At 37.2% G+C, this 21,468-nt stretch overlaps 3 protein-coding genes and 1 non-coding gene across 4 annotated transcripts; 2 read left to right on the top strand and 2 right to left on the bottom strand.

Moving 5' to 3' along the window:
- The first annotated feature begins 1,785 nt into the window (after positions 1–1,785).
- On the top strand, positions 1,786–8,402 carry LOC140887308 (nuclear matrix constituent protein 1-like). The gene is made up of 8 exons (XM_073294474.1): positions 1,786–2,195; positions 2,508–2,717; positions 3,687–3,940; positions 4,064–4,334; positions 4,421–4,504; positions 5,062–7,091; positions 7,554–7,782; positions 7,917–8,402. The coding sequence occupies exons 1-8, from the start codon at positions 1,986–1,988 to the stop codon at positions 8,160–8,162; spliced, it is 3,534 nt and encodes a 1,177-aa protein (XP_073150575.1). The 5' UTR covers positions 1,786–1,985; the 3' UTR covers positions 8,163–8,402.
- A 674-nt stretch (positions 8,403–9,076) lies between these two features.
- Positions 9,077–13,318, bottom strand: LOC140890423 (uncharacterized). Its single transcript, XM_073298189.1, has 9 exons — positions 13,179–13,318; positions 12,012–12,461; positions 11,761–11,842; positions 11,567–11,642; positions 11,388–11,465; positions 10,722–10,858; positions 10,218–10,467; positions 9,974–10,037; positions 9,077–9,771 (listed from the first exon to the last, which is right to left on the bottom strand). Exons 2-9 carry the CDS (start codon positions 12,415–12,417, stop codon positions 9,248–9,250), a joined length of 1,617 nt encoding a protein of 538 aa, XP_073154290.1. The 5' UTR covers positions 12,418–12,461; positions 13,179–13,318; the 3' UTR covers positions 9,077–9,247.
- A 3,982-nt stretch (positions 13,319–17,300) lies between these two features.
- LOC140890367 (uncharacterized) lies at positions 17,301–18,959 on the bottom strand. Its single transcript, XM_073298124.1, has one exon. The coding sequence runs from the start codon at positions 18,957–18,959 to the stop codon at positions 17,301–17,303; it is 1,659 nt and encodes a 552-aa protein (XP_073154225.1).
- Positions 18,960–19,017: 58 nt separating this feature from the next.
- LOC140894123 (small nucleolar RNA R71) lies at positions 19,018–19,124 on the top strand. Its single transcript, XR_012153672.1, has one exon. It is a non-coding gene; the product is annotated as a small nucleolar RNA R71 (small nucleolar RNA).
- The last annotated feature ends 2,344 nt before the right edge of the window (positions 19,125–21,468 follow it).

Genomic DNA, 21,468 nt, shown 5'->3' with positions numbered 1-21,468 from the left:
TTGTTTATCATCATTTTCATTGTCATTATCTTCTAAACAGTTCAAGTCATTCTCTGAGTCATAATTTGACAATTCATCCCCACTGTTCCTTTCTTTATAATCATCAGCATCGTTGCTATCAAACCCTTCATTATAATCATCCCCCACCATACTATTTTCTTGCAACAAACTCAATTTGATACGAACTGTTCTCTCTCCAATTGCAGTATACATATCAAAACAAGTTCGTATATCTTCATCATTGTTTATCATAATTGTTTTCTCACTACCTGGAATAAAACCTTCCAAAATAGGAATCTCTCCTACATCCCCATAGCCTTGACCTTTTGCGATAGAACATGAATCATCTATATATGAGTCGAAAAAAGTTGTACCCACTTAATTCTACATCAAAAATTTTATAAGAATGTTTCATAAAATGGACAAGTATGTTTACACGCATCCTGCAAGAAAATATATCCAAATTCATCTCATGGAATTATGCTCCGTAAAATAAAAATTTAGAATAAATAAAAATGTGATTAACAATAAATCAATTTTAATATTCTGAATCAGAAGAACTATTATGGATCTGAATTCTGAATCACAAGAATTATTCATAAATCTGAACTAATTAATTATTTAAACCTAACAATACATTATATTTATGAAGTATTTATCATATTTTTTGTTTTTTTATTTTCCAAACTTCCAGACTTTATTCATAAACTTATACAAACCACTTTCCATTGGCAAGAAGCATACCTTTGCAGATATTGAAGGACGACTTTAATGCCAGATGAAAATCCAGTCAATTGATGACATGCACGAGGAGGTTGATCGATGAGGGTTTTTTTGCTCCTGAAGACCGAACAGAGGAACAAATGAAAGTGAGAAAGAGGCGTGGGTTTTGGGATTTTGGAAGAGGAAGAGTTTATATTTTTATTTTAATTTTTTTTTATTTAAATAAATTGTGAATTATTCTTTTGCCCTTGTTTTTAATGTTAAATGTAACGAAAACTTAACATAAGGGTGGTTAATGTCAAAATCATAAACTACAAGAGAGATATCTGCCAAATGTATAAAATATAGGGGAGGTCACTGTAAAAATCCCGTTAAATATAATAGCATAGATATATATCATCCAAAACATTAATTTGTTAAAAGAAAAGAAAAAATAATAGCTCATGGACGAATACAATAATAATAATTATTATTATCTAATCTACTCCCTCCGTTCCGATTACATTGTCTTGTTTTATTTTTCACACATATTAAAAAAAATTTATTGGGAAAGCAAATTTTATATAAACTTCCTATTTTATCCCTATTTAATGTATTAAAAAATAATTGCACAATTTTTAAGGTGTAGTTAATATGGGGTATATTAGTAAAGAAGTGTAAAAAAATATTACTAAATATGATATGTGACTATATATTTGGGACAAACAAAAAAGAAAACATGAACATTATAATTGGGACGGAGGGAGTAATAAAATAAAATATCTTAAATAAAGGTGAATAACAAGGAGCCCATTACCGAGGTATTCCTTTAATTAATGCGGCATATTCCATCAACTGAATTCACCGAAAAGACCTTAGATGCTTTTCTTATTACGCTCCAGTTCAAGGTCGTTAAGTGGGATAGCTCGAGGGTAATTGTGTCCAGTTATAAGTACTTGGCCAAACCCCACGTTTTCGCCAGGGGAAATATCCATCATACCCCCCACACTGTTGAAGAACGTGATGGTTTATGTATGGGCAATTAAGCAATTAAACAAGTAAAATCATTAAAAGCAAGCACACCACGAGATTCGGTGAAGCTTTACCGGATTTAACCCATCGTCTTCGTCGGAATTTGGGAACTATGTCCACGTCCGACTTAGGGTTTCCCCAAATTTAGGGGTTTGTTTCCCCCTTTTGCTACTCAATTCACCACTTCTTTCAAGAAAATCTATTTCCCCTCTTTTTTATGCTGGGTTACGTGATCTGAAAATCCGCGGTAGATGTTTTCACCGCCGAAGTTTAGGTCGTTGACGCCGAGGAGCGACTCGGGTCAAAAGAACGTGTCTATTTCTGCGAAGCTTCCGGGCTTGAACTCTACCCCGAGCAATGGTCCGGCATCAACCAAAGGCAAAGCCGTTGCTTTTGTTGGGAGCGGCGGTAATATGGACCAAGAATCGTTGGCTGAGAGGGTATCTAACCTGGAGAACGAGGTTTGTATGTGCTTGATTTTTGAGCAATCAGTTGCTCTTTTCTTTCGACGACTGTCGAATTTCAGAGTGTTTTTATTGTTTTCTTTTGAAGCGCTCTTTCAAGAGACTGTTTTTAGCGTTTTTGAAGGCCGTGTGGGATTAAATTTCCATATTATCATTTAGCTGCTATAGTTTCTGTTTTAAAATGTTTTTATGTTTATGTTCTGGTTCGTTTTTATCAGTTCGACTTGAGATTGCATGTGTCCTTACAAGAAATACTGTTGGTTTAAATGTTTCTATGTTGATCTTTTTCCCAACTGTTATTTCTTGCAGCTTTTTGAGTATCAGTACAATCTCGGGCTTCTTTTAATAGAGAAAAAGGAATGGGCTTCAAAGTATGAAGAAATTAAAGAAACTTCAATTGAGGCAGCTGATGCTTTCAAAAGTGAACAAGCTGTGCATTTGATAGCAATGTCTGAAGCTGAGAAACGGGAAGAGAATTTGAAGAAGGCGTTGGGTGTTGAAAGGCAGTGCGTGCTTGAAGTAAGATTTACATTTTTAAAATTACCTTATGAATACTTCTATCCTGAAGGCGGACAGTGTTTTTCCTCATACATTATATGATTAGTTCTGAGTTGTCAAGGAATATGATAATTTCCAAGATGTAACCATAAGCACACGAAGCTCACGTCTTCCGCCTTGAGTGGAAGCATGCCAATAAGTGTGCCCGTTAAAGTAGGACTGGTAGTCCAAAGGGTGATGCTATGTGATAAAATTTTGTTTGTTCTTGTAAACAGACGAATATTTGTTTTTATCATTATATAGTAGTTTGTAAAGTGCATATTAGATAATGTGGCACAATTATTTTAGATTTATTTTTCTTGTGTTAAGCCTTAGAGTTCCTCTTTCTGATAAGGGCCTTGCACTTATGCTCGATGATACCCCTGCACTTTGCACATCTAATAATTATGGATGCAAATCAATATCATCTAATGAAAGGATCTGTTAACTGGCCATATGCTTCTAATGAATGTTAACACTTAGGAATGCAAAGAATCAATTGAATATGTCTAACTTCTAGCTTGTATGGGAATATGAGATGACATAATTTCTTGGTGAATTATTTGGGATGTTAATATAATAATATTTTTTGAGTCAATAATGCTGTCAAAATTTATTATCTCTGTGCGTGTGTGTGGTTTTTTTTTTTTTTTTTTGTGTTTTTTGTGATTAATGCCAACAATTTTTTTTTATTCTGAAGTCAGAATTAGCTGGTAGTAGTTCATTAGTTCTCACTTTTCATCACATCTCGAGAAGGCTTTTGTATGGGAATATGAGAGGACATAATTGTTCGTGAATCATTTTGGATGTTAATATAATAATAATTTTTGAGTCAATAACATTGTCAAAATCTATTGTGTGTGTTTTTTTGGTGATTAATGCCAACAAAGTTTTTATTCTGAAGTCAGAATCATCTGGTAGTAGTTAATTAGTTCTCATGTTTCATCACAGCTCGAGAAGGCTTTGCGAGAAATGCGCTCAGAATATGCTGAAATTAAATTTAATTCTGATTCTAAACTAGCTGAGGCAAGTGCATTAGTTGCCAGTGTTGAAGAAAAATCATGGGAGGTCGAAGCAAAATTCCATGCAGCAGATACCAAACTTGCTGAAGTGAATCGGAAAAGTTCTGAAATTGAAAGGAAGTTATTTGAGATTGAGGCTCAAGAAGCTGCGCTTAGAAGAGAACGTCTCTCCTTTAACTCAGAGTATAATTGCATCTTTAACTCTCTTATTATCCCTTTACTTCCTTGCATATCAATATACTTTTAATATTCACCTGACTTGTGTTGGTAGTTGTAGCTTTTGTCTGAAAGTTTTCATTTGTTTAGGCGCGGAACACATGAGACTGCTTTGTCTAACAAACGGGAAGACTTGAGGGAGTGGGAACAGAAATTACAGGAAGCTGAAGAGAGACTGGCTGATGGTGGAAGATTGCTGAATCAAAGGGAGGAGAGGGCAAATGAGAATGATAAGATCTTGAAGCAGAAACAGAATGACGTTGATGAGCTGCAAAAGAAGATTGAGGTGGCTAACTCAATGTTGAAGAGCAAAGAAGATGATTTTAGCATTAGACTAGCAGACCTAGCTATTAAGGAAAAGGCAATTCTATTTTCACTCAGATCTGTTAATTGATATGTTACAGGTGGCAGTTTTTTCCCCCCCTTAACTCTCAGTTATGAATGCAGGAAGCTGAATATATTCAGAAAAGCTTAGAGGTGACAGAAAAACAGTTACTTGAATTGGAAGAAAAGTTAAATGCAAGAGAAAGAGTGAGTTCTTGCAGTCATGTTTATGTGATGTACAAAAATACTGGATTGCGTCCAGGATTTATTATTCACATAGTAGTATGTGGCCATTTCTTTAGATAGAGGAATAACACAACCCCGTTATCTGTTACCGTACAAAGTAGTATTTTCTCGATTTTCCTGCTTCCTGTATGGTAACAGAGGGCTGAAGGGAGCTGCTTATGATTCCAGTTGAATAGTTGATAGAAGTTTATTTTGAGTGAATGTTAACCCACACAATCTCATTTGCATGACGAAGAAAAACAGTTTGATGCTCGAGGAATGATTAATAAACAGCAGTGCATTTTATTATTCTACTGAATCAAACTGGGATCATGCACACACCTTTTCCGTTTCTTGTTTATTCATATAACTAAATTAGACGGAATAAGCCAGTCCTAAAGTTATCACAGTTTTGAAGGTTGGTTTTTTTGGTGTACGAGCTTCAGAAATTTTAAAAATGAAAATATTTTTCTTGGCCACTATTTTTCTCCTCTTGGTGTTTCTGATTACTTTTTGATGACGTTCTTTTAAATATACAGTTGGAAATTCAGAGTTTGGTGGATGAACACAAAACCATTCTTGCTAAAAAACAAGAGGAATATGAGCTGGAGATGGAGCAGAAGAGAAAGCTTCATGATGAACAGTTAAAAAATAAGGTTGTTGAATTGGAGAAAAAAGAAGTGGAAATTATGCATATGGAAGAGAAAGTGAAGAAAAGAGAAGAGACAGTTGAAAAGAAAATGGAGAAAGTGAGGGAGAAGGAAATTAATTATGAATCAAAATCCAAAGGTTTGAAGGAAAAAGATAAGCTGCTTAAAGTTGAGGCGAAAAGCTTGGAGAAGGATATGGAACAAGTGCTTGCTGAAAAGGAAGTCCTGCTCAGTGTAAAGGCTGACCTTGAAAATCTTAGGGCTGACCTTGAAAAACAGGAGTTAAGATTAAGCGAAGAGAAAAAACAGCTAAAGATAACAGAAGATGAAAGATTGGAACTTGCCCGTCTGCAATCTGATTTGAAACAGGAGATAGAGAAATACAGATACCAAAGCGAACAACTAACGAAGGAAACTGAAGAGTTGAAGCGAGAAAAAGAAAAATTCGAGAAAGAATGGGAACAGCTGGATGAAAAAAGAGCCATTATTAAGAGAGAACTTGAAGATGCTCTTGATCAGAAAACAAGTTTAGAAAAATTTAGGCATTCTGAAGAGGTAAAATTAAACAATGAGAAGCAGGAAACACAACAATATATACAGAGGGAATTGGAATCTCTAAAATTGGCAAAAGATAATTTTGCTGCTAACATGGAGCATGAAAAGTTGATGTTGACCGAAAAATTTCACAATGAAAAGAGTGAACTGCTTCAAGATTTTGAACTGCAGAAACGTGAACTTGAAACTGAAGTACGGAAGAAGCAGGAGGAGATGGAGAGTGGTTTGAATGAGAGAGAAAAATCATTTGAGAAAGAAATGGAGAAGGAACTTGACACTATTAACTACTTGAGGGAAATGGCCCGAAGAGAAATGGAAGAGATGAAGTTGGAAAGACTTGGGATGGATAAAGAAAAACTGGATATTTCACAGATTAAGAAGCACATAGAATCACAGCAGTTTGAGATGAAAAAAGATGTTGAGGAGCTTGTTGGCCTGAGTAAAAAATTGAAGGATCAGAGGGAACAGTTTCTCAAGGAAAGGGAAAGCTTCATTACATTTGTCCAGAAACAGAAAAGCTGCGACATTTGTGGGGAGATAATTCGTGAGTTCTTGCTATCTGATCTCCGCCCACTGTCTGAATTTAAAAACCTTGAGGCTCCTCAACTGCCCAGAGTAACAGAGAATTATCTGGAGGCAGATGAAGAGACTTTCGAGAGGATTAATGACGGTTCACCCCATATTTTAGTTAATTCTGGATCTCCTGGTGCTGGTGGGAGTGGAGCGATGTCTTGGTTGCGAAAATGTACCTCAAAGATATTTAAGTTGTCTCCTGGAAAGAAATTTGAACTTGATTATGACCCTAGTGCCCAAGGAGCAACAACGCTATATGGGAAGCAAATTGATGTGTCCTCACCCGAGACCTTGCCAAGCAATGAAAGTGGTCCCAAGCCATCCCAACAAGACGCAAGTGATTCTTTTAATGTCCAAATAATAGAATCTGATAGTGGCATTAGGGAAGTGGAAGCTGTTCAAACTCCATCAGTTGATCAAAATTCTGGTTTGAAGGCTCGACGTCGACGTGGTATGGGAGGCAAGCCTCGGGCGAGTAGAACACGTGCAGCAAAGGCTGTGACTGCTGGTGCCAAGGCTATTGAAGAGAGAGAGATTAACATTAATGGTGATACTGAAAATTCTGCTTTCACAATTGAGGAAAGCCAAGCAGAATCGGGTCTTGTTGAAATACCAAGAAACAGAAGAAAGAGAAATCATGTTCATTTATCACAAGCAACTGTAAGTGACAGCCACAGTGAAGGTCATTCAGATAGTGTCAAAGATGGCAATCGCCAAAAGAGGCGACAGAGAGTTGTTACAGCTGAACCGAGCTTTGTTGAGAAACGTTACAATCTCCGGCGATCAAAAAGGTAACTCTCTTTTTCGTCTGCTAGATTTATTATTTTCTTGGGAGAAGATTGGAGTCATCTGTTTCTTTAAGTTACCAAGCTATGCCTATGATAAATGACGTTTGTACTCCTTGAGTTTATTTGTAATGTGTGATGTCATTTCGGTTACGGTGAATGCATTCTGCCGATGCAGTTAGACTTGTCTTTGACTAAATTTGTTTTCTTTACCGGCTACCGAGCCATAATTCAGTTTGGACTCTTTAGCTTGCACTTGTGTTGGAGTTGGTTCTCTTAATGAGTAGTGACCTTTTAGGAATATTAACTGAGAGTATCTTCTTTAACTAATTGATGTGATGAGAATGTTTTTGTTCAACTTTCACTGGTTGCTTTCATATTCAGGTATGTCTCTTTTTTCTTGCGACTGTCTTTCTGAGGAGACTTGTGATGCTAAATTGCTAATGGTGTTTATGTTTTGATCCTCAGGCCAGTGGCAACAGCAGCTAATGGATCCTTAGTTGAGGCTGAAAAGGGTGAGAAAAAGGAAACCGGTGGTCACGTAAGTAAAGATGTCCCATTGCCTGGCAAATCAAAACCTACCGAAAATGCTGAAATTGGTGGCGATTCAATAGAAGAAATCAACGTACTAGAAGTTGATGTGCCTATGAGAAGCATAGAGAAAACCATTGAGGTTCCTGCGGATAGTTCTGAAAGGGTACTCGTTTTCTCCTTCAATGATTAAGTGCATTTGTTAGATATCAATCCCTTCCCTCTATCTCCTTACTGGAAGGATTTATTTCTGTTTTACATTTCTTGATCAGCTAGTCTTATCATTTGGTCAATGTACAGTTCATGAAGGCCGGAGGTACCCACAGTGATCATGATGACTTGGCAAACACCTCAGAGGCTGACATGATTTTCAGGGAGGATGCAAATGGATCAGCTGGAGCCATGGACCACAGTATCGAAGAGTTGAACAGTGCAAGCTACGAGGAAGAAGATGACAATGACAGTGATGATGGTGATGACAATGAGGTTGTTCATCCTGGTGAAGTTTCCATCGGGAAGAAACTCTGGACCTTTCTCACCACGTAGTGTCTAACTTGATATGCCACAAATCACATCAGTTTCTTGATCAATTGTACCGATTTGAGTTCTCTTCTTTTTGCAGTCAAGAGTTCTCTCCTACTTAGTTGTGTGTATTAGTTTGCAAATATCAGCAAAGCATGGATTGTTGGTGTTCGATAGTAGACGAGTAATGTAGATGTAGTTGCATTCTTGCATAGTGCACCTATTGACACTGAACTCTGGTTTCGTCATTTTCTTTAGCTTTTATTTCGATATTGTTCGTATTGTCTCCCGTACTTCATATTGTTCTCAGTGATTTGGGTTTTCCTAGTAATCTATTTATTTTAAAACCTACTAATGTATAATTTAATCGGCACAATATGCTCCATTTACCGAATTGTTGCGTCTGGAGATTTTTTCTATATTTGAAGTTACACCATTTTAAATTAATTTTATCCGTGTTGGCCGAAATTTTAGGGGAGTCGTTGGACGACGAAACACGTCTCAATTTCACATCGACGCCAGTAACCAAAACTTGCTGCAGAACCTGCTGTATATAAATAAATAAATTTTAAAAAAAATGGAAAAACAAATATATTTTTTAAGTCGATCATTTAAAACCTAAGTAGTTACTTCAATTTTCTATTGCTTTTGTTATTAACTTGTTTTACTAGATATTTTTTTCATCAAGAGTTCTGTCTTGTGCCCAGTTTCATTGATTATAAAGTGCAAAAGCAGATGCCTAAAACTCAGAAGTCAGGATTTAGATAGTGTTTGAGAGAGCTTTTAGGAAACACTTTTCAACTTTTTCTTAACAAAAACAAAAGACAAGCTAAGAAGTACTTAAAAGCTCAACCAAACATTAGTTTAGACATCTTGAAAAACTCACAGCATAAAATTAATCATGCCTGATAACCCTGTCGAGCTGATGCTTTTGAGAATAGACCCAAGAACCAAATGCACACATTAATCATGTGTCCAAACCACAGTAAACAGAATAGAACCACCATATCCATAACCTCAACCACCCGTCATATGATCATATGATCAACATAAATACCTTCATCAAGCAAGATTTCTGGCCCAGCCACACAACAATCTGAAATTAGATACTAATAAGTACCATATCGGACATGATTTGAAGAACCATAATCCCGGGTTAAAGGGCTTCGTCTACCTCTATCTGACGAGGATCTGCCAAATGTAGAGCTCCAAGACATCGATGGACTTACCTGTGAACTGAGGGATTCATAACTCGAGTCATGATCAACATATCTATCAAAATGATTCGACAAAGAAGGGCTCATTCCAGGTTCGCAGCCAGGTGGCCCATCATCTTCAACGTCCCTAGACCGCCTTCTCTCATGATATTGCCCTTGGCTCAGATATTCATACGACTGAATGTATCTGGGAAGGGAACGGTCTCCAAAACGAATTGAATTTGAATAGCAAGGTGCCCAGAGTCTTTCATCTGCTTTTTCTGGGATTGGAGAGTTTATTCCTGGAAATTCGACACTCATTTTGGTGAATGGTTTAGTATAACATGTACCAAGAATTTCCCCATCTTCAGGTTCTTCCTTAGTTGAGTCGTCTCCAAAAATGGTAATCCCTGAAGGCTGATCCTCCTCATCGGGTTCTAAGAAATTGCGAAAATATTTATTTTAGTACAATCATTGGAGAGGTAACCTCAAACATTGAATGAAACACTAGACTGGGTATTGGACAGAAGAACAAAACATATGGCAAATATCTATATAGTGTACAGGCTGTTGCAAAATACTTGAAAAATGGGGCAAGTATCTTGTTGCTTATTAGCCAAGAAAGTCACAACTTTATACCTAAATAGGCTGGTGGATATCCTATTTCTCGCATTCTGTTAAGCCATGGAGGTGGGTCAAATTCCTACAACAGAGACGATGGTTACAAATGTGAACGAGAATAATATCCTAAAAAAATAATTTAACATCACTATAATATTCCACGGATTTGATTAATATCAACTACTTAACACCAGAGGCTCAAATAATCATTTGATGAACAATGCAAAACAACAAACTCCACTAGAGAGAGTGCTTATCTCACCCCAAGTCCCAATAATTTTCGAGTTTCAGCATCAAGGGCACCAGGCACCAGACCATCATATTTTTTAACCTGAGAATCTTGATAATATCTAGTTGAATTACGAGAACCTGAATGTTGGTTTCTTTTAGCAGACTTGTGCTGCTTCCGAGCATTATTGACAGCCGCATTATCGCGAGGCTTAGGGCAATCTCTTAGTGCATGGCTGTATGAGCCACAGTTGAAACACCGGGAAGTATCTAAACTTTTCCCTCTGCACGGAGTATTAAATTAAAGGAATAATATGATGGTCCCAAGAATAAAACAAATGGTTGCATAACATCATCTTGAAAGAGCTATTATGTCAAGTTCATTTGCAGTGTGTGATTCCGTTGCTTTGTCATTCGTAAATATAAAAAGCAAATTCATGCATTTGCCCTCTGTACAAGATGAGGAAGAGGTGGAGCAGGAAAAAATGTACATTGGTTCTTTTACCAAAAAAACAACACAGAGAGAAAAACAGCATACCCATCCAAACTACTGGAAACTTCAGCAGAAGTCAAAGCTAAAAAAAATTCACGATCATAAATAGGGACAGACATTCCATCCAATGGTATCAGTTCTTTACTTGACCGGTTTTTCATTTCGTCATCCACCCAAAAGGCCTACACAAATCAAAAGGCAGATTGAAATAAAAGATTTTGTTTCAGACAAGTAGTTGCTTGTATGGTAGGCTCCCAAATAGATCATAAAGCAAACTAAGATTCAGTTGCCACGACTTAGACATATATGGTTAAAATTTTATCCGACCATGTTTTGTTAATTTTTGTATTCTGTGTTCTTTTTGTTTTCGATACCTTTTCTCTGGGAACTTTGTACATAGTTTCTGTCAGTTCAATTTCAAGGCAAAATCAGGGCACATCACCGTAAGCAGACAAAAAAAACTAGATTCTGCTGTGCTTTTTTAAACGCCGTGTACATAACAAAGTATCAAGCCAATCTAATGCTCACCGAGTGTGCATGAACATCCTCAACAGCACTTCCGTGGAATAGAGAAATCAATATAGTTTGTGTCTATTCAAGGTAAATAAATTATAATGAAGATACACAATTGCTACTAAGTTATTTTAGCAGCTTCTCAAACACTAGGCTCAGCATTGAACACAAACAAAGACGGTAGGAAGATAGTTATACCACAGCAGAAGGCTTATCCAAGTCAATGCGGAGAGCTGGGAAGTAGGTCTCTTCTCCAGATTGAAGAACATTTGAATCCTGGGTTTTATACAAGTAGTAAAGCAGATAATAAATACTAATAGTATTTCAGTCAAATTATAAGAAATATAAGTCAGTAAAATTGGAGGTAGCTGTCCTACATTTGACGGTGGGCAGTTGTGTGCATTCCATTGAGACCACTCCTGCAATAACTCCTCAAGCTTTCGTTTACTATCTCTGTGAATGTTGATAGATGTCAGATTTCTATTTTTTTACAATAAGAAATTTGAGACATCTTTCACGAATATAATTCAAGCAAAAAATGAGTATTAACTTACGAAACTTTATCACATACTTGGTAAGAGAGGTGTATATAACATGCACTGATGGTTGCTTCTCATCCACAGTCATCCGGGGCCTTTTAACACCGGATACGGCTGAAGTTTATGTCATGGATAACACAAACCAGACTGGTGATTTGGTGGAAAAAAAAGATACAAGAAAACCGAAACAAAACCAAAATAATTTCAATCTCTTCTTCTAGTAGTAGTAAGACTCAACTATAAACACGGCATAAAAGTGAAAGATATCTTGAGAAAAGGATACAACAGGAGTCTATTTCCTGACTACATAGACGGGCTCCAACTTTCTTAAAATTCCTTGAACTGTTTTCACTTTGAACAGATAGGGATCCATTTTGAACATGCACCGAAGATTCAATAGAAGTTCTTGACTCTACTGCAGCAGCAGATTCAATAATTTCTAAACTTTGCAGCTGGGAAGGGGTATTGTTAACCACGACTTGTTCATTATCAATTCCCTTCAGCACTGGAGCATTATCAACATCAGGCAGGTTTGCATGATCCTCGACAATAAGCATGTCTTCCACCTCAAAATGTGACGCAAACTTAGCTTCGTTGGCTTCAGAACCAGTTTCATATGGATTAACTTTCACACTTCCACCTCCCGAGTTACTTGAAGCAGGAAGGTTGATTAAGTCTTCAGTTTTCATAGCGGGAAATGGAATATTAATCCAAAACCAGGGTCTGAAGAACACTGCATATAAAGTTGACTAACCCTGATTAACACTATTCACCATATCAGCATTCATGCAATTCGTGATTGTGGGTTCATACAAGGACATTGAGTTGATTATTCAAGCTCAAACATAAACAGGAGTTTGATGCCTATTGCATGTTTCTCTTCTGAAATTTTTCTGCGTGCATACTTGTTTTTCCATAGGCCACGCCGTTTCTTTTCCTAAAGAAAGCCCATATCATAATTTACATGATGATATCTACATTAATATTTTGGTTTTTTGCAATATCGATACAGGAATGGATGTTGGCTTTTTGCTTAGGTAACTCTAGCACAGAACTCGTATAAACAATTAAATTGTTCCGGTGCGATACAAACCATTCAAATTTTATCTTATCCATAACTTAACTAAAATAGTCAGGCTTGCCCCACAAAAGAGATACGGTCTGATACAAAAAAATTGAATACATGGGATCGCCACACAATGAGTTAGAACACAACAGAAAAAGCTACTGCATCTATGTTTGACTCAAAGCAACCACTTATCAAATTTTTTTAAAAAACGAAACTTTTGTGTTTGGGCATCACATCTAGACAATAAAGTTCCAAAGCACAGCCGAACGAGTGTTTTTATGGGTCAAAGAACAATTGAAGCATTCAAACAAACCAAAAGGAGTAATTTCACAAGAAGAACAAGTGAAAATAACTAACAACTAATTAGGGTTTCCGGTTTACCAGAGATCTTGGGACGAGGACTGCAAGAACAACCAGCTCACCAGAAGCCAACAAGCCGAACCGATAATTGGATGCGCAACACAAAGACAATGATTTTCCTTTTCCTTTTTCTTTTCCTTTTTCTTTTTTCTGAAACGCATACGTCGCCGCCTAACAATTGGCCTTTTATAATTATTTCTAACATTATATATATTTCCATAATTCCTTATTTAAATTAAAGTATGTATTAAAATCTCAGTCGAATAAAATTTAAGTTTTTTTTAAAAATTCTTCGGATCATCACATCATCGAATAAAAAGGGGGGTCTTTACGACTAATTATGTCAGTAAAATCGTAGGAACGTGTAGTATTGTTTTTTTATTTTTCATTTTAGGATAAACCATCAATAAATTCAAATAATTGAGTCATTGGATACAACGACACAAAACCAAGATGATAGAGTACAATTAATAAGCTTCAAGTTCGATTTTGACATAAATTCCACGAGCTACACAATGAGCAACAAGATTTGGCGATCGTCACATATGTTTGAGAGACACAAATACCAAATATTGAAGGTAAGTCTTGACTTCTATTGCGATCCCTTTCAGAACTAAAATCCTCTACAAGTTGGATGATCGTTTGCACCGCCTGAAGAGAATTCTAGAAAATGCAGGCATTTGTGAATTCTTTGTTGGGTAAAATATTTATCTTGGGATATATGGTCTATATGCATGTGAATAAAAATGACTGTGAAAAAATAACCGAGGCAATAGTTTAACTTTTTTTTTTTAAAATGTTATTGTCGCGCTCTGGTGCTTACGTCTATTAGCAATATACTTCTCAAGATACAACTACTATCGACTTTAAAATTGTAGCATTAAAAATTTTAAAGTCGCACGGACTTTGAAATGTTTAGAACGCTATCATTCAAATTTCAAGCGTTAAACTTAAAATTTCATGTGAGGACCTCGGTTCTAATCAGCTAATATCGAATAATCAATAATTAAACATCATTAATCAAAAGCCAAAAGAAAAAGAAATAAAAGAAATTTTTTTTATGAATAGTGTTTCCGATGAATAGTATCGCGCTCGATCCTACGAACTCGTAGGATCGAGCGCACCATTTTTGCAAAGTTACTGCCTCAACAAAATTAAGGGCCGCGCTCGATCGTACGAACTCGTGGGATCGAGCGCGCCCTCTGCCCAGAAAAAAAAATCAGAAACAGGGCAGGTTTTCTTCAACTTTCAACAACAAATCAAATCTTCAATCTAAAACATGCATCAACACATCCAACATGCATATTACATTACAAGATAGTTCTAAAGTTATACATCCAATTCAAACTAATAGAACATGCTTCCAATCTAAGTTTAAAATCCAAAACACAAATCGAGTTTGAAAATAAATTCAACTCCTAAACCGATCCTCACTTCTACATCATCTCCCATCTATCCATGGGTTCTCTGGCTCGTTCCTGCCCACCTGTTGCCAAGTACACATACAAACAAAGACAACAGCCGAATAATCCGGTGAGAATAATATTCCCAGTAAAAGAGACTAACATGCAATATCATACAAACATATCAGTCATGATATGAATCAATTCCAAATATAATCAAGTAATCCATTCAAGTACTGAATTAAAATGATATGCATGACTTTAAAACTTCTGGATTATCAGACTCAGATAATCAAAAGGAATTCGTCTTTCTTGCTTTCTTTGGTTTGGGATCCCGAGGTTAAAATATCCAACAATCACACCGAACTTCCCTTTCGAGTTGAACGAGACATATTTTAATCCTCTAGACTCCAGAGCATTATAGTGAGTTAATCGACGCTTGTAGTAAATCGCCTACCAAGGCCACTCAGCTAAAATCTCCAGATCGTCTAATTCAAAATGAATAATCAATCAGCTCAATATGAATGCATATGAAATCTCATGCATTCAAATATAAATTCAATCATAACTTCAATTAAGCATTTAAACATGCAAGTATGTGATTTTCTTCCAGGATACTTGAATCAATCCGGATTCGAGTTAATCGTCCTATTCAACTCCAAAGTCATCTTATACCTTTTCGATTCAGTTTTAGCTCCAAATCTAGAAAACAACAATGATAATCAACAATGATCCCATCTAACTCATTCCAATTCCTAAAGAGTTAATAATAAAAATCGATATTATACCGGCTTCGATCTTCCAACGATGCAAATTCTGTCAACTCCGAATTCCACAACCTTCAAACCAATCTAAAAACAATTCACAAAGGCCCGGAATTAACAATCAAACCCAACTGAAAACGGTTTCAACAATTCAAACGATTCAAATCTCAAGATTCAAACCGGCGGCATAACGGCTATTTTCTGATCAAACCGGAAACGCAGACATCATAATATCAATCCAAACAACTCATATCAATCATCATTCAAACATTAAAACTCAAATCCAACACATCCCAAAACCCAAAATTTTTAAATATGCTTCCAAAAATCATAACAATTCCGAACGACGCTCTATTTCAATTCCGTCTGAGAATAAACGATAAGAATTATCTCAAGAACATCATACCCGAAAAGAATCAAATTCCAACTACATCCAAAAAATAAAACATATCTGATCGGAGAGAAACTTACGATATAACGAAACTCTCGATGCCGTGATCGCTAAACTGCCTTCAGAAATAAATTTCAACGGACGGATTGACCGAAAACTCAAATCTAAAAGCTTGAACCACGTTTGGAGCTTCTTCAATGGTGGAACACATTGGGGAGGGATATGGAGGAGATAAGAAAGACTAAGTCAAACTTCCAAATATATAACAAAACTCATTTTTTCATTTTAGTCCCGGAAATTTCCAAAAATTGCATCTGGCCAAGTACAGCTCCAACAGCCGAGTCGCTGGCGTCACACATCATCTCAAATGGAAGATCCCAATCCGGTGAGGTCAGCACTGGTGCAATCACCAATCTTTCTCTCAGAAATTCAAACGCCTGTAAACAATTGGAATCAAAATTAAAAGGTGTATCTTTCATCAATAAAGAAGACAGAGGATTTGAAATTTTTTAATAATCTTTAATGAATCGCCGATAAAACCCGGCATGGCCTAGAAAATTTCTGACTCCCTTGATTGTCGTCGGTGGAGGTAAATTTTGAATGACTTGCACCTTGGCCCTGTCCACCTCGATTCCCTGCTCAGATATTTGGTGTCCTAAGACAATACCTTCGGTCACCATGAAGTGGCACTTTTCCCAGTTGAGTACCAAGTTCGTGTCCTCACATCACATCAAAACATTATTCATATTATTCAGGCATGCATCAAAAAACTAACCAAAAATGGAAAAATCATCCATGAATATTTCTAGAAAATTTTCAACCATATCGTGAAATATAGCAGTCATAAATCTCTGAAAAGTTGCAGGAGCATTACAAAGACCAAAAGGCATACGTCTATAGGCAAACGTATCATATGGGCAAGTAAAAGTTGTTTTATCCTGATCTTCAGGTGCAATCGCAATTTTATTGTATCCTGAATACCCATATAAAAAGCAATAAAATTCATACCCAGCAAGCCTTTCTAGAATTTGGTCAATGAAGGGGAAGGGAAAATGGTCTTTACGGGTTGCGTCATTCAATTTCCTATAATCTATACACACACGCCAACCCGCAACTGTCCTGGTAGGTATCAGCTCATTTTGCTCATCTTTAATGATAGTTATCCCCCCCTTTTTTTGGTACACATTGAACTGGACTCACCCATGCACTATCAGAAATGGGATAAATAATACCTGCATCCAGAAGTTTTATCGTTTCAGCTTTCACTACTTCTTGCATCTTGGGATTCAATCTCCTCTGTGGTTGGACCAAGGGGTTGATGCTCTCTTCCATTAGGATTTTATGCATGCAAATGGATGGATTAATGCCTTTGATATCTGCTACCTTTCAAGCAAACACACTCTTGTGATTTTTGAGAACATCCAGCAGTCTGACCTCCATCTCACCTGTCAAAGAAGAAGAAATTATGACAGGTAAATTTTCATTCTCACCTAGAAATACATATTTCAGATGGGCTGGTAATGGTTTCAATTCAACTGTTGGCGGTTCTTCAAGACTTGGTTTCTGGAGGACTAAGTCCTTCCGGTCACCAAGATCTTCGAGTCTGAGCTTGCCACCTTTTTCTCCAAGACTGGTTATCATTCAAGTAAGCAGTCATTTCTTCTATTCCTTCATTGATTTCGTCCTCATGAGGTGGAGATACAAGTGCAGCTTCTAATGGTTCCTGAAACGTATTCTGCACATAATCATACAGAAGTAAGTCCACAACATCTATTTGAAAACACTCTTCATTACTTTGTGAAAATTTATGAGCATTAAACACATCAAAAGAGATTTTCTCCTCTCCCACTCTCAGAAGTAATTCTCCCTTTTGGACATCGATGAGTGCTTTCCCTATCTCCAGGAAAGGTCTTCCCAAAATAAGTGGCATGTCCAAGTCTTCCTCCATATCAAGCACCAAAAAATCCACCGGGAAGATGAATTTGTCGACTTTCACCAGCACATCATCTATTATCCCTCTTGGATATTTGATAGATCTATCTGTCAATTGCAACGACATCCTGGTTGATTTAGATTCTCCCAAGCTCAGTTTCCTGAAAACAGAAAATGGCATTAGGTTTATGCTAGCACCCAAATCACACAAATCTTTATGAAATTGCACATCATTAATAACACAAGGAATAGAAAAACTCCCTTGATATTTTTGCTTCGGTGGGATCTTGTTCATAACTAGTGCAGAGCAATTTTTTGTTAGACTGATCATTGCATGCTCCTCCAATTTCCTCTTGTTGGAGAGAATCTCCTTCAAGAATTTAGCGTAACTGGGCATTTTCATCAATGCATCGGCGAAGGGAATGTTTATATTCAATTTCTTGAATACTTCTAGGAATTTATCAAATTGAGAATCTCGCTTGTCCTTCTTGAGAGCTGCAGGAAAAGGTGGTGGAATAACAATATTTGACTGTGATGTGGGTGGTTGTGTAGAAGTAGAAGACTTACCTGCAGTTTTCTCTAATATAGCTGGTTTTGACTCTTTCTCCCCTCGTCTCTCACCTTCGATTCTCTTCCCACTTCTTAATTCAACAGCCTTGACCTGCTCCTTTGTAATCTTTTCCGTGTCACTTGGAAAAGTACCCAGTTCTCTACTAGACATCACTTTAGCTAAATTTCCTATTTGATTTTCCAGAATTTTAATCGATGCATCCTGATTCTGCATTCCGGTCTCAGTGGATGATATGAAATTCTGCATCATCTGTTCCATGCTTGACTTCTCCTCCTGATGCTGTTTTCCATAGTTCTGATTCCCATATGGCCTATTGTTCTGTCCTCCCCACAAAAAGTTCGGATGTTGTTTCCACATTGGATTGTATGTATTTGCGAATGGATCATTCCTAGGGCGGTTTTGATTCCCTACATGGTTTACCATTCCTCCCTCTTGCTGATATGATGGATTGCTTGTCTGACAATCTTTCGTGAAGTGTTCCGCACCACATTTCTTACACCACACTTCTTGAATACGCATCGCAGAATGCCCTATAGTTAACTCTTCAATCCTCTTATTCATGACTTCAAGATAAACAACTACTAAGGTGAATGCATCAACTTGATGCATTCCTGCGGGTCTCCTGGCTGCACTTCTCTCAGACTGAGGGCGATAGCTACTAGATGTCATTTCCTCAATTAACTCATATCCATCTTCTGGTGATTTGCGTAATAAATTACCACCTGTAGCTGCATCTAGCATGGTACGATTAGAGTGTGGAAGACCATAATAAAAAGTTTGTACCACAAGACTGTCTGGTAATTGGTGGTGTGGGCATCTCCTCAATATATCTTTGTAGCGCTCTCAAGCTTCATATAGTGTTTTCTGCTCTTCTTGAGTAAAAGTTGTGATGTCAGCTCTTAACTTCATCGATTTGGACGGTGGGAAGTATTTGGTGAGAAAAGCTTTTGCGAGATCATCCCAAGTGGTGATCGAACCTGCAGGTAGATTTGATAAACGCAAACGAATAGCATCATCAGAAACTCCCTGCATCTTGAAAGTATCATAGATTTCTAGAAAATTCTTCAGGTGAGCATATGGATCATCGATTGTCATCCCACAAAATTGGACAGTGTTTTGCACCATTTGAATGATGGCAGGTTGTTACGCCTTAAACGCATAAAAATCTCGTATAATGAGATTAATGTTTTTAATGCATTAACAAGTCTCAAAATATTGTGTTTTGATGATTACAAAACTCGGTTAATTATTACTAACAATTTAAAGTGAGAAATTTGCAGATAATAATATTTTTGTGTATGGACAATATTGGAAGCAAGAACCGATAATAAAAAATTGAAGATAAAAATTTATATGTTCGAATTTGCCCAGGTTCGGACCATCCGAAGATTTTTTTGGAATTAAATATGTTCGGATGACAAGCTCGGAGGCCACAAAAGACCTGTTCGGACGGTCCGAAGACGGTTCGAACGGCCTGAATATTTTCTGAAATATAATATTGCTCGGAGGCACTCTCGAAGGCCACAAAATGCACACTTTGGACGCCCCAAAGTTAAGTTTGGAGGACCCGGACTCCTTTATGGCGACTGAAGATTTTGTTGGAAGAAATTTGCCGGAATGAATTTAATGCAGCCGTTCGGACGACCCGAAGACGAGTTCGGACCCCCCGAACAGTTAAATAGCCGCAAAAATTTGAATTTGAATCAGAAGACTTCTAACAACCCGAAGACCAGTTCGGAGGATCCGAACCTGCTCGAAATTGCAACTATAAATAGAGTCCATTCCAAGACAATTGAGATATCCCAATTCACTCTCATCTCTTGCAAGCATCTCCTCTCATTCAATGTGTTTGTAAAAATCATTTGTGAGTTGGTTGTGCGATCATTGTAAACACTTGAGTGTGAAGCTAAGTGTATTGATTTATTGTTGAGGCTATCCTTGGAGCCCTTAAGGCCAAGTGTATCGAGTTGTATCGGCGCCATGATCGTGTTGAGTTGTACGGATATCCTTGGAGCCATCAAGGCCAAGACGTTCGAAGTGCTAGTGCATCCTTGGTTAATCTATTTTAACCAAGAAGGGGAGACGTAGACGATTTATCATCGAACTTCCATAAACATCTCTTATCCCTTTTACTGCTTTATTTACATTACGCATTTATTTACCGCATTTATTATTGATTGCTTTCAGTCTTCCGCTTGCGTATTTGCATAATCGCTTTATATTGCTAAAGTTTCCAATAGAACCTAAATCCCCCCCCCCCCCCTTAGGTTCTAACAAGTGGTATCAGAGTCATCTTTTTAAAAAATATTTTCAAAAAGTCTCTATGGCAAATCTAGCGAGCGATTATACTCAAGGGCAATCAACCAATCGTCCTCCTCTTTTCAACGGCATAAACTACGGCTATTGGAAAAATCGAATGTCCCTATATATCCAATCCGTGGATTATGACCTTTGGAAAGTAACTGTGAAAGGTCCCTACATACCTATGAAAGAGGTTGAGGGAGTCAAAATTCCTAAGGTAATGGACGACTTTTCAAAGGAGGATATGAAATTAATATCTCAAAATGCTAAAGATATGAATATTTTGCATTGTTCCCTAGATATGAATGAGTACAACCAGATCTTGATGTGCTCCTCCGCAAAAGAGATTTGGGACAAATTAGAGATATGCCACAAGGGAACCAACCAAGTCAAAGAGACAAGATAGATCTTCTACAACTCAAATACGAGACATTTGAGATGGAATCCAATGAAGATATAGACACAATGTTCCGGAGGCTCTCTCAAATCATCAATGAACTAGCCCAACTTGGAGAACAATATCCAACCAAGCAAGTGTGGAGGAGAGCTCTGCGCGCCTTACCCAAGGAGTGGGATGCCAAGAGAACAACCATCATTGAGTCCAACAAAGGCGACACTGCATCCTATGATCTTGATCAACTTCATGGAACCCTAAAAACCCATGAGTTGGAAGTATCCACAAGGAAAATATCTAAGAAATAGGATGAGAAGATCAAGGCAAAGGGTATTGCCTTATCTGCCCAAGTCGAAGAATATGATGATGATGATATGGCACTCTTCGCAAGAAAGTTCAAAAGATTTATGCGAGGAAACAACTTCAAGAAGAAGACGGACAAGGAAGTAACATGCTACAACTGTCAACAACAAGGCCACTATGCAAATGAGTGCCCCCTCAAGAAGAAAGTTGACAAAAGTAAGAAGAAAGCCCTAATAGCGACTTGGAGCGACA

This window comes from Henckelia pumila, chromosome 3, assembly GCF_033568475.1.
Source record: "Henckelia pumila isolate YLH828 chromosome 3, ASM3356847v2, whole genome shotgun sequence".
Lineage (NCBI taxonomy): Eukaryota > Viridiplantae > Streptophyta > Magnoliopsida > Lamiales > Gesneriaceae > Henckelia > Henckelia pumila.
The sequence above is the reverse complement of the archived record's forward strand: the minus strand, read 5'-3'. Positions and strand labels throughout refer to the sequence as shown.